The 13,681-nt window shown below is 36.9% G+C and overlaps 1 protein-coding gene across 1 annotated transcript; it reads left to right on the top strand.

The window, feature by feature from the left end:
* Positions 1-272: 272 nt before the first annotated feature.
* Positions 273-11,235, top strand: hepacam2 (HEPACAM family member 2). The gene is made up of 9 exons (XM_053613295.1): positions 273-1,504; positions 4,321-4,671; positions 6,137-6,421; positions 6,935-7,234; positions 7,893-8,018; positions 8,321-8,342; positions 8,441-8,475; positions 9,426-9,499; positions 10,416-11,235. The coding sequence occupies exons 1-9, from the start codon at positions 1,378-1,380 to the stop codon at positions 10,521-10,523; spliced, it is 1,428 nt and encodes a 475-aa protein (XP_053469270.1). The 5' UTR covers positions 273-1,377; the 3' UTR covers positions 10,524-11,235.
* The last annotated feature ends 2,446 nt before the right edge of the window (positions 11,236-13,681 follow it).

Genomic DNA, 13,681 nt, shown 5'->3' on the forward strand with positions numbered 1-13,681 from the left:
ATACACCTGAATACACACCGAGCCATCTCTTCATACAGGAAGCGTCTTGAATCTGTCATTACAAACAAAGGCTGTTGTTCTATCTATCTATCTATCTATCTAACTAACATTCTATAGATATTTATCTATCTATCTATAGATAGATAGATACTGTAGATAGATAGATAGATACTGTAGATAGATAGATAGATACTATAGATAGATAGATAGATAGATAGATAGATAGATAGATAGATGTTTTACAGACAGACTGACCGAATAGACTTGAAGATGACTTGTTTTCAGATCAGTTCTCAGATGGTCTTACCATAATGGTCAGTATGTGCATGAACTGGCAGCTAGATTGAGCGTGTTTTTCGAAAGTGAAGGCTGGCCTGCCCGCAGTCTTGATTGTAAGGAGAACTTGAACCCACACCAGCGCTATGTAGATGAGATTGGACACCCCTGATCTAGGGAGTAACTTGAATCATGCTCATGTAGTAAATATGCATTAATAGATATGGCAAATGTGCAGAGTTTTTCAAAGAAACAGGGCATTTGGGTCAGCTGATAAAGAACTTTAGTCAAAAACGCCTTTTTCTCTTGAAAGTTTGCGTACTACACTGTTCTTTTAACTTCTAAACTAACTTATTACTAAACTTCTAAACTAAATAGTGAGTTTCCTTCTTTAATAAAGTAATAATAATGGCTGGTCCCACCCCCTAAGTCTGATGTTACCATGACACCATTAAATAAAACCATTTTTTTTTTTTTTTTTTTTTTTTGCAATCATGCAAATTATAAATGTATTATTACTGTCTTAGTGTTATTGTTAATATTAACTGACAGGCAGTTCTGTTTTGTTGTTGTTGTTGTTGTGTGTGTTTTTTTTTAAGATGAACCCTAATATATGTCTTTTGGTCTTTCTTCTTAGACAAGGCATCCCATCATCACACACATGCACAGACACACATGAACTATTTTATCTTGCACATGTTTATGTGACACTCTGCAGGAACGTTCCTGCTGCATGTCCTTGAGCACTGTCTGGGTGCAGGTGAAATTTTGCATATCCTTGTGCAAATTTTGTGTGTGTGTGTGAGAGAGAGAGAGAGAGAGAGAGAGAGAGAGAGAGTGTATAGCTCAGTTAGGATTAGATGTATCCACTAGTATTTACCCTATGGCGATGTGACATTAAATTCCACTTTTTTACAAATAGGTGTATTTTTGCTGTGATCCGATCCGTCGTGCCTGAGTCGTGTGTATCAGAGGGGGACTGTTTTGTCATATCTGGTCCTCGAGGAGGTGGTGGCTTTTCTAAGCCTCTGCCAGGTGTACGCTCTCCTCCTGCTGTCCCAGGGGAGGAGGGGCCTGGCGCTTCTCTCATTTCCCTGGCAAATGCTGTCACCAGTTCCCCCTTCTAGTCAGAAGTCACACAGATCTATGGAACACAAGCAGCGAGCAGACATGGGATCTGTGGCAGCTGTCATGAATCTGCTCCTATGTGCCATGCAGCTCATCTCAGGTAAGATGATAAGATCTTAAGTAGGCCCTCAGCAATAAAGGATCAAGTGTTTAGTCTGTTATGTCGTACCTTGTTGATCGGAAGCATTGTAAGAAAGGGAATCTCCTTTATTGGTGGTTTCATGGTAAAACACATTATCCAGGATATTATACATGTTTGTGTTATTTACTGGATATATAAATTTGTCAGAATTGTTATTTATCTGAGCTGTTTTTGATCTCTGTTTATCTTTTTTTTTTTTTTTAATGGTCTATGTTTTATGTTTGTGTATATCTCCAATAGGAAAAAAACAAAAAACAATTCATTCTCTCAAGTGGACCTCAAGTTCCCTTATCTTATGAGCCATCACATGATACGCACACTTAAAACATCACAAGGCTTGACTCAGGCGATTCATTTTTGTTGTTGTTGTTGTTTCTGGCTTTATTTCTACAATATGCAATCAGTTTTTGCTCAGAATGCTATTTACTTCAACCTCCAGTGCCACCACGTGAATAGTCACATGTGACTTACTCAAAGGCTTTTTAATTAGTGGGGAAAAAACACGTCTGGACACCTATTGTCTTGGAGAAGTCTTAGTCGCCACAACAATCTGTGGTTTGTTTGTAGACAACAGGAGCAGAGAGGGCCAAGCACATTTCATGGTATTCAGCATAGCATGCAGTAAACAGTGACACACTTCTAGCTTGCTGTCTACTTTCCTCCCTCCCTCGCTCTGTGGGGCTTGTCATGTATTATAGGGGTGTTCTTATTTATTATTTAGGACACAACATGAGCCACACAGGAGTCTATTGTAATGCACAACATGGTACTTTAAAGTGTGTACGCGCGTGTGTGTGTGTGTGTGTGTGTGTGAACCACGGCCTCATAGTCCCTTCCTAGCAACATATACAGTTCGGCAGCTCTCACGTAAATTTTGGTAACTGATCTCCACCTCTCTCTCTACACTTTACCATTCATGTGTGTTAATCTTCTTTTATATATATATATATATATATATATATATATATATATATATATATATATATATATATATATATATATATATACAATGTAGCATAGTGAGCATTCTAAGATTACTGTTCTTTACTCCTGTGTTTTCTCCAATATGAATAAAGTCTAAAGCAAGCTAAAGTCTTGGGAGAAGACTGACATGATCTAATACCCAGCAGTTTCTTCACACAGCTTTTAGTGTTTGCTCAAAGACCAGTTTCGACAATTTAAAAAGGATCTTATGTTTGGCTACAATAATCCAGTATAGCCTGTCAATATTTGCTCTTACCAGTTACAGGACAGATCGAGTGAATCAGACTTCAGAGGTGATTAAACTGCAGCATGTGGACAAACATCATACAGCAGAGTTTAGTTTTACTGTCGGCTCTTGCATTTTTAATGAAGTCACTCATATAGGGCTTTTCACGTTTGACAGTGTGCCATATGTGTCACAAATATTGTTAAAACTACAAACTAAATAACTAACGAAAAAGACAAACAGAGAAACCTGTACAGACTGTAGTGTCCAAATGGACAACATGCAAATTCAGTGTTTGAATTGAAAGAACACTGACTGATCGAGAGTTCAAGAGAGTTTCAGTGTGTGCTAGGTTTAGTTCGTTACGGACATAAGTGGATAATAATGAATCTCTGATGCATCAGGGGGAAATATTTTGGTTCCATTCCGGGTGTGGTCAGGGTGGAAAAAATGATCCTTACGTAAAAACATAGGAATTGTGTCAAAACCTTAATTATGCCTGAGTGAAAATGAAAAAGTCAAAACACACACTGTTGAAAAGTCAAGAGTGAAAGATTTTAAACGATTTTTTTAAAAAATCGTAAAGATGTTAAAGATTTAAAAAATTTGAAGGTGATTTATAATTTGTTAACACGTCACACAGCTCTGTTTGTATGCAGTTATGAAGGTTCATTTTGCCTTGCAATACGCTTGTATTTCTTAAATTTTATACAACTTTATTTATATGGAATTGTACTATATTTTGTCCATCTTTGTTACAATTATTATGTAATGTATTCCACTTTAATGTGAGACTAATTTGCAGTTCATACACAAAAAATGGTTAGTTGGAGTAATCCCACATATTAAGAATTAATTCAATTCAGTTCAATTGAATTTGCATAGCACTTTTAACGGTGGACATTTTCACAAGGCGGTTTTACAGAAATATATCATTTCAGGATATGAATTTCGCATTTATAAATTTATCTCTAATGAGCAAGTCCGAGGCGACGGTGGCGAGGAAAAACTCCTTGAGATGACATGATGAAGAAACCTTGAGAGGAACCAGACTCAGTAGGGAACCCGTCCTCATCTGAGTGATAAGGAATAGTGCAATTATAGATAATCATTTCTATAACTGTGTGCTACATGGTCAAAAAAGTGCAATTGTGTAACCAGGAAATTCATTACAGTTTTTACATGAAGTCTGTTTTGTTCAAGTTATCAACTGTTCACTGAGGGAGAATTGAGGGCAAAACTGTTCGTGGCAATTCCAGTCCTGAAGCCATCTTCATGGTTTTTTAAGTGGTACCGTCCTCAGTAATCTCATCGATGTTTAGGCTGTCCATATGGGGATTAATTAATGTGATTGGGTGTTTTAAAGATCGATAAGTTAAAAAGTACAGATTGGATTGTCAGAAAGAAAAACAATATTTGAGTCATTATCTTTGAGATTTATAATGGCACATGTTGTTTTTCCTGGTGCAAGTCTGCAATAACACTTGTAGGTGTGGTCGCTGTCAGCATAATAATCTTGGCTGGAGTTTCACACATATGACGTGTTTTTGTTTCTGTCTCAAAGGTGCTAACACAGAGCTTATTTCTGTGCCTTCCGTCGTGAATGGGATCATTGGCAAGCCGCTCTATGTCGCAGTGGAAAAACATTTTACTGAAGAAGGAGTGCAGTTCCAGGGCTCCTGGTTTCAGATGAGCCCTAAACGCATTCTTATGGTTATGTTCGATAACAACGGAGTGATCCATAACATGCGCCTGAAGGAAACAGTGACGCGCATCACTCCGGCCAACATCTCTCTGAGCTTTACGTGTTTGGATGAAGCAGATGATGGAGACTACCAGCTAGAGTTCAACATATTCCACACTGGTCATAATGAATCTGAGACTATTATCAGGAACGTGAGGATTACAGTGAACGGTAAGATTGGTTTGACTCCTCTGATATGCTAACTGACCTGGTCATGGCATTTTTTTCTCAACCTCCAGTTCCTGTTTTATATGTACTCCTATGGGAAGTGGGCTGGGTTTTAGTTTTGTTTTGTTTTTATCATGGTAGAGAGCTTCAAAAGTTGAAATAGTTCAACTTTACAGTGAAGCACCAAGTAATATGAATCAGGTCACAAATGATTGGTTGAAAAACCAAAATGGAGGACATAGTGCAGGTGAAATATTTGTCTTGTTAGTTACTGAATATACAGAGTTTTATGAGATGGTCAATTGAAAATGTTTAATTGCCAATATTGCAATATAACATACTATAATTATAACTTCATTATAACTTACCTGTTTTTGGGGCATTCACTGGTAGGTGATGTGATGTCTCACTTTAACTGTGGCTGCTTACAATCAAATCTCACAAGCGGCTCAAACTCGCTTGATTTTCTGCCTCCAGAGCCACGAACAACCTCCTCATCACAGACAAACCAATCTAATTTTCATCTTTATTACTGATAATAATCAGTCTAATCTAGACAGCAAGCTAGATTACTTAGTTCACTGGTACTAGCTAGGACTTGTTATGGAGTGTTGTGTAATTTAAAAAAAAAAAAAAAAAAAAAAAGAAGCATCCTTTTGTGTTTATAGCTTCCTTCAGAATGAGTGTCTTTGAATGAATGTGCTTGTTGTGCCAGCTTCCTTCAAAAATGATCATCTTTTAAAGGTGCCGTTTGTAATGTTTCGAATGTTCAGAGACCTGTAGAAATCATACAGCTTCAAGCATACTTTAGAAGAAGCGTGATTTGCAGTACTGCAGTGCAATTGATCTTGCGGCTTTCTTCATTTTAGGGTTCTGTTTACAATTTTCTCGCCCAGGATAGTTAGCTCCACCCCTTAGCAGGAACAGACAGACCTGCTCAGCTCCTTTTCTGGGAAATACAACATAGGGGGTTTTTGGTTGTGGAGAAAAGGGACAAAATTCTGTGTTTTTACCTAGAAAGCTCTAAAAATGACAAACTCTTTCTTTAATATATGTATGTGCTCTGAGAGTCAGCTTCCTTGAATGTACATGTTTGGAAGCAATAATAACAAAATTCTGTATGTAAGACAGATTGAAGGACTAAAGCGCTGCTGCATCGCTCTCTTTAGGTAGAGTCGAAGAGAGGGTTCAATCTCACTGACACTACTATCAGTAGGCAGTCAAATGGCATTGTGGGTAATGTAGGAGATGGTTAACCAAAAGGAAAATACACCAACATGTAGATAAAAGAGATTTTAAGTAAAAAAGAAAGATCACTGCAAAATAAATCTTGGACGTCAGTGAAGACCACGTCATTACATCCAAAGTGTATTTTTCCTTTAAGTTTACTTTAGGTTTTTATACAACCTGGCCCTGTTCCTAATGTAGCTCCTTTTCGACTGAGTTTTACCGTACTTGTATTCTCCAGTGCCTCTTTCCATCCCTGTGGTTGAGAAAAGCGCCAAAGGAACGCTTGTGGAAGACCAGAACAATGTTACCCTGACCTGCACCGTGGAGAAAGGAACTAAGCCTCAATTTGAGTGGTTTAGAAACAACCGTCCGGTCAACCCAAGCACACGTCATGTCTTCTTGCAGAACAACAGCACCCTGTACATTAGCCCGGTGAAGAAGGAGGATATTGGCGCGTACAGTTGTGCAGTCAGTAACCCCATCAGCCATTACCGAAGTAAAGTCATGGAGCTCAATGTGTTCTGTGAGTGTTCCACTTTTCTCTGTTTCCTCTTTCACATCCTACACTATATTTTTAGATTCACTCCCACTACCTCCATTTCCCTCAAACTGTATATCATCTTCAGTCAAATTCTCTAGTAAATCATTATGGGTTGTGTCTGGTAAGTTCCTCTTGTTGCATGAGAACCAACTAATGTTTACACTGCAGTGACAGGTTGTGTGGTTATATATTACATCTGTGCAGTATTACGCGTTAGTACTAATCCACATTAGCATTTACTTTATTGCATTGTGTTATTGTGGCTTTCTTTCAAAATAGCATATTCAGGTCAGGTTATGGAATGTGATATAAAAAAAAATTTAAAAAAAATACTCCTTGCATACTCATTAATACAAGTGTTAACCTTATTTCAGGTGTATTAATGCTAAAGTTCATAGTTTATCAGTGTTAATTAATACAGTAAGCACTGTAAGTTGAGGGAATGTTAATGTGAACTGTTAACGATTCATGTTAATGAGCATTTCCCCCTGTCAGATGGCCCCTACAACCTGGAAGTGAGCTGTGAACAGGGTCTGAAAACTGGCGAGGTGTTCACCGTAAATCAGGGCGAGATAGTATCTTTCGACTGCGTGGCCGACTCGAACCCCCCCAACACCTGTGTGTGGATTTCTAGACATGACAACAGCACAGAAGTGCTCAAGACCGGCCCTCGCTTTGAGGTGGCGTCTCTCACTCTGGGCCACGCCACGAAGTTCTTGTGCAGGGCTTTTAACAACGTAACCAATAAACAGGATGAGACTCAATTCACACTTGTGGTAGCCAATCTTGGCAAAGGTAATAATGATGATATTTATTTGGATATTTATCAGGATATTGTTTGACTTTGTATGGAGAGATATTTCCCAGCCATGACTCAGCATGTCTAATGATTATAATGATTTGGCAGGGAACATCTGATAAGCATGCTGTATGTTTAACAAAGACCACCTTTTTTTTTTTTTTTTTTTTTCCCCAGTTGCTAGGCACATATCACAATACATTATGAGAAATATGTGTTGCATGGAAAGTAAATAGAGGCTGACAGCTGTTCCATGAGCCTGCTGTTGTTTTGTTTTTTTTTAACAACATCCAAATTTCCAGTTTTCCAGCTAAACTCAGCTTTAAATTTCACAGCTATTAGAAATCAAAAGTTAGTGCAGATTCAGTTTCACTCCTATTACAAGCAATTATGCTTATTTGTCCTGGGTAAAGCTCTCTGGGTAAAGTGGGATTTAGAGACTAAGAGACTTGTATTCTTGTATTATTTGATAAATTGGCACCTTTGAATGGAAATGTCTGTTTAATTTACATGCCTTTTATTCAGACACCACAAACCACACTGATAATAATCAATTATTGTATAATTATGGATTTTTTATTTATTTTTATTTTTAGAAAATATAGCCTAATAAATAATGTAGAATCATTTAAAAAAACAGAAATCTCTTTCCAGGCAGAGAAAATCTTGTCCAGGAAGAAACTGCAGTGTCGTCTTTAGCTGCCGTCACCATCTTCTCATTACTCATTATTGTCTGCATGCTAATTGTGCTCTTCAGGAAGTCCTGCCATCCGAAAAGAGGTACACCCAGCTTGTGTTGTGTGTGTGTGTGTGTGTGTGTGTGTGTGTGTGTGTGTGTTTTTCTGGGTGCACATACACAAGTCCGTCACTAAGTGTTTAGAGAAAGTCTCATCCAGCCAAGCTGTTCTGGGATTTGAGTTTAAGCAAATAACAAATTATTCCGTAATTTGACTGCAGCTATGAGTAGGTTTAGGCATACAGGTTTTATGCAAATCAGCTCTAGTTCATGAGATGGGGAAGTTCTGATGTTTCCTCACATGGCTATGATATCATCTCTAATTATATATTTTTCCCTCCTACAGTGTTCATGAAAATCTACAGCAGGTAAGAAAACTGGGACTCGATTCAATATTTACAGAGGGACGTATTTACTTTATTACTCTGTGGTTAAATGATGTCTGTTTTGGCCCCGCCCCCTTTAGGCCTATCCCAGAACAGAAAGGTCTACATCGCTCAGGTAAGCACCCTGCATGGTTTATTCACTAATGCAACAAGTGTGTGTTGTTAAGCAGTGCTGTGTACATAGCTGCTGGTCACACAGACATATTGAAACCATTTTATCAGCTTCAGCTATGACTATTAACCATAATTACAGGGTATACTGTAAGCCATAAATATTAGAGGAAGCATGAAGACATAAGTTTCGATGTCAGTTACAGATTGAATTAATACTGGTGCTTGTGGTGTGCTGAGGAAGCAGCGAGCTTGTTTTCTGACACAAAGTGAAAGCAGTAAATCGACATGTAAATAGGGAGTGAATACACGGGTAGTTTATATTGAGAGGTCTAAGATGCAGTACAGCCAAAGAGACAAGGTAATAATATTTATTGCAAACAACAATAATAGCAACAGTAATAATAACAACAACAACTATTCCATAAATAATAAAATAACAATAATAGGAATAACAACAATTTGACTGAAAACAAGCCATTACAAAAACAACAACAATAATATTAATAATAATATTATACATATTATTATTGCTAATTAATAATACTAACAACAGCACATTATTATTACTATTATTATTATTTTATTTTATTTTTAACCTATAATAACCTTAAAATGATAACAAACTGACAAAATGTAGACAAATGTCAAAACATACGCAACAAAAACTAAATTATTATTTTTTTAACGGGAAAATGAATATTTAGCGAGGTACTAACACTACAATTAATCCCAAAAGTCTCAAGCTGGTATATAGTTGTTCACCTTAAAGCATAAAACTACTGTAAGTAATGGTCATGGATTATTCAATAGCTACCATGCAACTAATTTCTCTTTTTGTACTTTAAATAAATTCGAATCCAAAATCTCTTTCAGGTTTAGTGACTCTTGTCACAGTATTTCATACATGTAGGACATCTGTGAATTATTATCCTTACTATTCTCTTTTGCTAGGCCATGAGGATGCCACTGAAGATTTTGGCATCTATGAATTCGTTTCCATACCTGGGAAAATGGAGTCCAGGCAGGTTAGTGATCTGTTCTATCTGTTTCGATTTGGTTAGGGATGTAACCAAATACAAATACAGTATTCATAATGAACAGATAATGTGTTCTAAGCAGATACAAATACAGAAATGAATAGAAGGTGCACTTCTTTTTTTAAAAGAAACTTGCCAGAAAGTTTAACAGGGCATTTGATTTTAGAGTGCATTGGTAATTGGGATCCCGCAGGATATAAAAAAAAAAAAAAAAGTTGTATCAAAGGATTAAAAAACATTCTGTGAAAAAACATCTGTAGTTCAGCCCAGTTGTTAACTTGAGTGATGTAGCTGTGTTTGCTCACACTGCTCACATGTCTACCTCCAGATTTTTTTCTGATGTTTTTACCAAAAAGAAAGAAAAAACCCCTACCGGTTTAATCCACGCCCGTTTTGGGTTAAAATCCCGATACAGATACAGATATTTTAGTCCTTACAAGATTTTGTGGAGGTTTCTTTTTTTGTGATTTTGCTGAGGCTTTTTTAAAATTATGATGCAACTTAGTGCAATTTAGTGCTTTTTTGAAGAAAACTAATTGAATTGGTGAAATTGCAATTGCATAAAAATATGTTTTGAATGGTCTTTCATAGTGATGTTTGTTGGTAAATGAGACCTTTGGCTTTGGCTGAATGTGCTTGGTGATGATGTCACATGGCGAGCCTTGGTCCGAATCTGCAGAAAATCTGTGGTAATTTAGAACAATTGCAAGCTCCTCTGAATATTGTGGAGTTTGCCTGATTTTGCGTTCATTTCTCTGATTGCAAAATCACGAAATCCTGGAGGGACTGCTGTTTGGAACCCTAAGCAGATACACATACAGACAGACACTGATAGACATAGTAGAATTGTGTTACACTCCTAGATTAAGTTGTCGTTCGGTAATGTTCCCTTCGTTTTCCCCAGGCATCCTGCAGATCTCTGACACGGCTCGATTCAGCCCGAGATTTGCATACCATCTATGATGTCATCAAACATGTTCCTGAAACTCCAACACTGAGTCTGCTGAAGTGATCGTCAGGTTCAATGGAAACAAGCAGGATTTAGGGAAGAAGTGTTTCTGCAAAGACTAAAAAAACAAAAACAAACCCCACTCAAAAAAAAAAAAAAAAAAAAAAGCACTGGCGATGCTGGTCAATTGCCATCCTTTCTCTATTTCTTCCTACCATCACTTCAATATGGTTTTATTTGTTTAACATTTTATAATATAAAACCCTTAGTGAAGTGGGAATCATAATCATAATCCAATGATACATAAAGGTGATATTTTTTAGATGTTTATTTACAGCATATTTCACAAGGGTCCTCAGATTTGTATATAGCTTTTCCTGGTTTTGTTACCGTTATTTTCTTTTCATTGACATTCAGCTTTAGTGGTATTACTGGAACTCTGAAAAGCTTTGCGATAATTATGATGTGATTTCGATATCTGTTTATACTTTACCATCTTAACTGATACCTGAGAGTATTTATATATTTATACAGCAATATCAAATGCAGACTAGCCACTGCTCCATCTGTCATGCATGTAAATATATGCGAGTTTTTTTTTTAAATTTTATTCTAATACTGTATTTTTGCACATTGCAGTGACATTTTATCTATTGTATATGTCATAAAATTCAGAGATGCTCTGTATATTACATTGCAGATGCAATTTGTTGCAAATATTCACAGTTTATGAGGAAAAAAAACCCTCTTTATTTTGAAAATAAAGATTTATATCAACTGCATGTTGGTTTATTCCATTGAACTGTTGAATGCGTAATTCTGATTGGTCAGAAAGTGTTGAATATTGTTCTGTAACAGCAGCTCTGGGGGTTTGTATGGTGACAAGTTGCAATTTTTTGCTTTTCTTATTAATTTAAAGGGAGAGAAAAAAAACGAGAAGCTGGCGAGAGAACACCTGTTTATAGCTGCTGTAACGTGTAAGTGATAACAGGTGATAACGAAGTCCCATAGCATTAAACCACACTATAAATGCAAAAAAAAATCTATTTTACTTTAATTAATAAAAAAAAATAGCTGAGCTATATGTATAAGAGGAATAATACATTTTGAGGCATGCTGTTATCAGTTATGTTTTATTCCTTATTTATTGTATTATGTCTAGTTTGTCCTCAGGTCATGTCTGCTATGTCAGCAGTCTGGACAAAAGAAGTGACAGAAGGTTTAGGACACGACTCCAGCTGAGCTCTTCCCTTGAGCCATGCCGTTTATTCTAACAAAATAAAGCCAGAAGCATTTGACATAATATGACATTATATCTAAGACACCTAATCAAGCTAATTTCAACATAGCTCACGGATGCCGAGGCTGTGCAAGAGTGCAGGGTAACTGCTGAATCCTATTGTTTCTGATGCTTATGTTTCTAGGGCAAGTGATCAACTTAGAACAGATCCCATTTACTTTCATTTCATTTATTATCACTGCATATGTTGCACTGATAAGCCTGACAACTAAAAGGCACTTCGGTATACATGGCTGTTTTAGTAGAGCTGAGTCATAATACTGCTACTAAATGCATAAGGTGTACGTGTGAGCAGGCTTTATGGTGGGAGACCATCTGTTCACTGTGTGCTTTGCAGGAGGAGCAGAGGAATTACAGCAACAACTGTCTGCTGCTCCAACCACTCCCTCATTTGACAGGGAAATCAGAAGCGCTGTCACTGCCTTTATTAACCAGGAACTAACGCACTATTATCTACTTTTACAAAATAATTCACTCCATAGACAACGTCGATTGTTTTCCTCATTGCTGTGTAAGATTTCACTGTCTTCTCATTTTCATGACCATTTAATCCTCAGTAGGACTTTTTATTAGCACTCATGGCAACCATGTAGCTATTAGATCTTCAGTATAGGGAAGGCAGCGAGACTCTGTAATTAAGTGTTAATATAGTAGTACTTATTCATTTCTGATTAGAGCCTACATATATATATATATATATACTATATGGCCAAAAGTTTGTAGACACTTGACCGTCACAACCATATGTAGGCCTTCTCCAAACTGCTGTCACAAAGTTTGAAGCAGACAATTGTATAGGATGTTTTTATATGCTGTAGCATTAACATTTTCCTTCAGTGGAAGAAGAAGCACAAACCTGTTCCAATATGACAATGCCCATGTGCACAAAGCGAAGTCCATGAAGACATGGTTTGTGTGTCCTGCGGAGAGCTCTGACCTCAACTGACTGCACCCTAGACCTCCTCACCCAACATCAGTGCCTGACCTCACTAACGCTCTTGTGGCTGAATGATCACAAAACCCCACAGCCACGCTCCAAAATCTAGTATGAAAGCCTTCCCAGACGATTGGAGGATATTAAAACAGCAAACGTAGGACAGAATCTGGAATGGGATGTTCAAAAAGCACATATAGGTTTGATGGTCAGGTGTCCGACATTTTCTTTGGCCCTCTAGTGTACATATGAGTTTTAGAACAGTATTGTAAAGTGTTATTGATACTAAATCACCTTCAGTATTATTGGCATCCTTCAGGATAATGAGCAAAAATGAATAACATGTAATAAGTAATATTTTTTACTTAAGTATATGAGGATGTGGTATATTTATTTTTTAAAACACCATACAGTTTTATAAGCATGAAACACACTGCTATTTATTAGCATCTGCACAATTAATATTTAGTGAAGTCATAGTAGTCAGTAGAGGATCTTGGACCCTCATCCGTCAAATCCACAGATTGAATTTGGTCATAATTTGCAACAACACCAATTTTTGTGTTTTCTAACACATTTCTCTTTTGTTTTGGATCTCTGTTTTTGTGCCAATTATCTAGTTAAAATATGGGCAAATATTAACCTCCTAGCAGAGGCAATCTGGATTCATAAATTCACAAGATACTCTAAACCACCATCCAGTGATCCAATGCTTAAATGCAACCTTCCAACCGACAGTAGATTTGAAAACTTATCGAACCTCAGAATTGGCCAAGCTGTGCAAAAAAAAACCAAAAAAAATTTTAATGCGGAACTATAATTTTATATATATCATTTTTAAAATCACATTTTATACAGTCATCTAGAACTCTATGTTGTTATAAAGGCTCATTTTCACATGAATATGCCAGCATGTCACTGTTTCCAAGAGTGTGTTTAGTGTAAGCGCTTCCTGGAGCGTCTGTGAAAAGGGGAGGTTTCGTTCAC

The sequence above is a fragment of the Ictalurus furcatus genome, chromosome 24 (genome assembly GCF_023375685.1).
Source record: "Ictalurus furcatus strain D&B chromosome 24, Billie_1.0, whole genome shotgun sequence".
Taxonomy (NCBI): domain Eukaryota; kingdom Metazoa; phylum Chordata; class Actinopteri; order Siluriformes; family Ictaluridae; genus Ictalurus; species Ictalurus furcatus.

What these genes read in the sequence shown, in the direction of transcription:
- hepacam2 (XM_053613295.1), top strand. Translation starts at nt 1,378, where the DNA reads ATGCTGTCACCAGTTCCCCCTTCTAGTCAGAAGTCACACAGATCTATG. An exon ending in GGTAGCCAATCTTGGCAAAG is followed by an intron (nt 7,235 to 7,892) that starts GTAATAATGATG and finishes ATCTCTTTCCAG; the next exon opens with GCAGAGAAAATCTTGTCCAG. An exon ending in GAAAGGTCTACATCGCTCAG is followed by an intron (nt 8,476 to 9,425) that starts GTAAGCACCCTG and finishes CTCTTTTGCTAG; the next exon opens with GCCATGAGGATGCCACTGAA.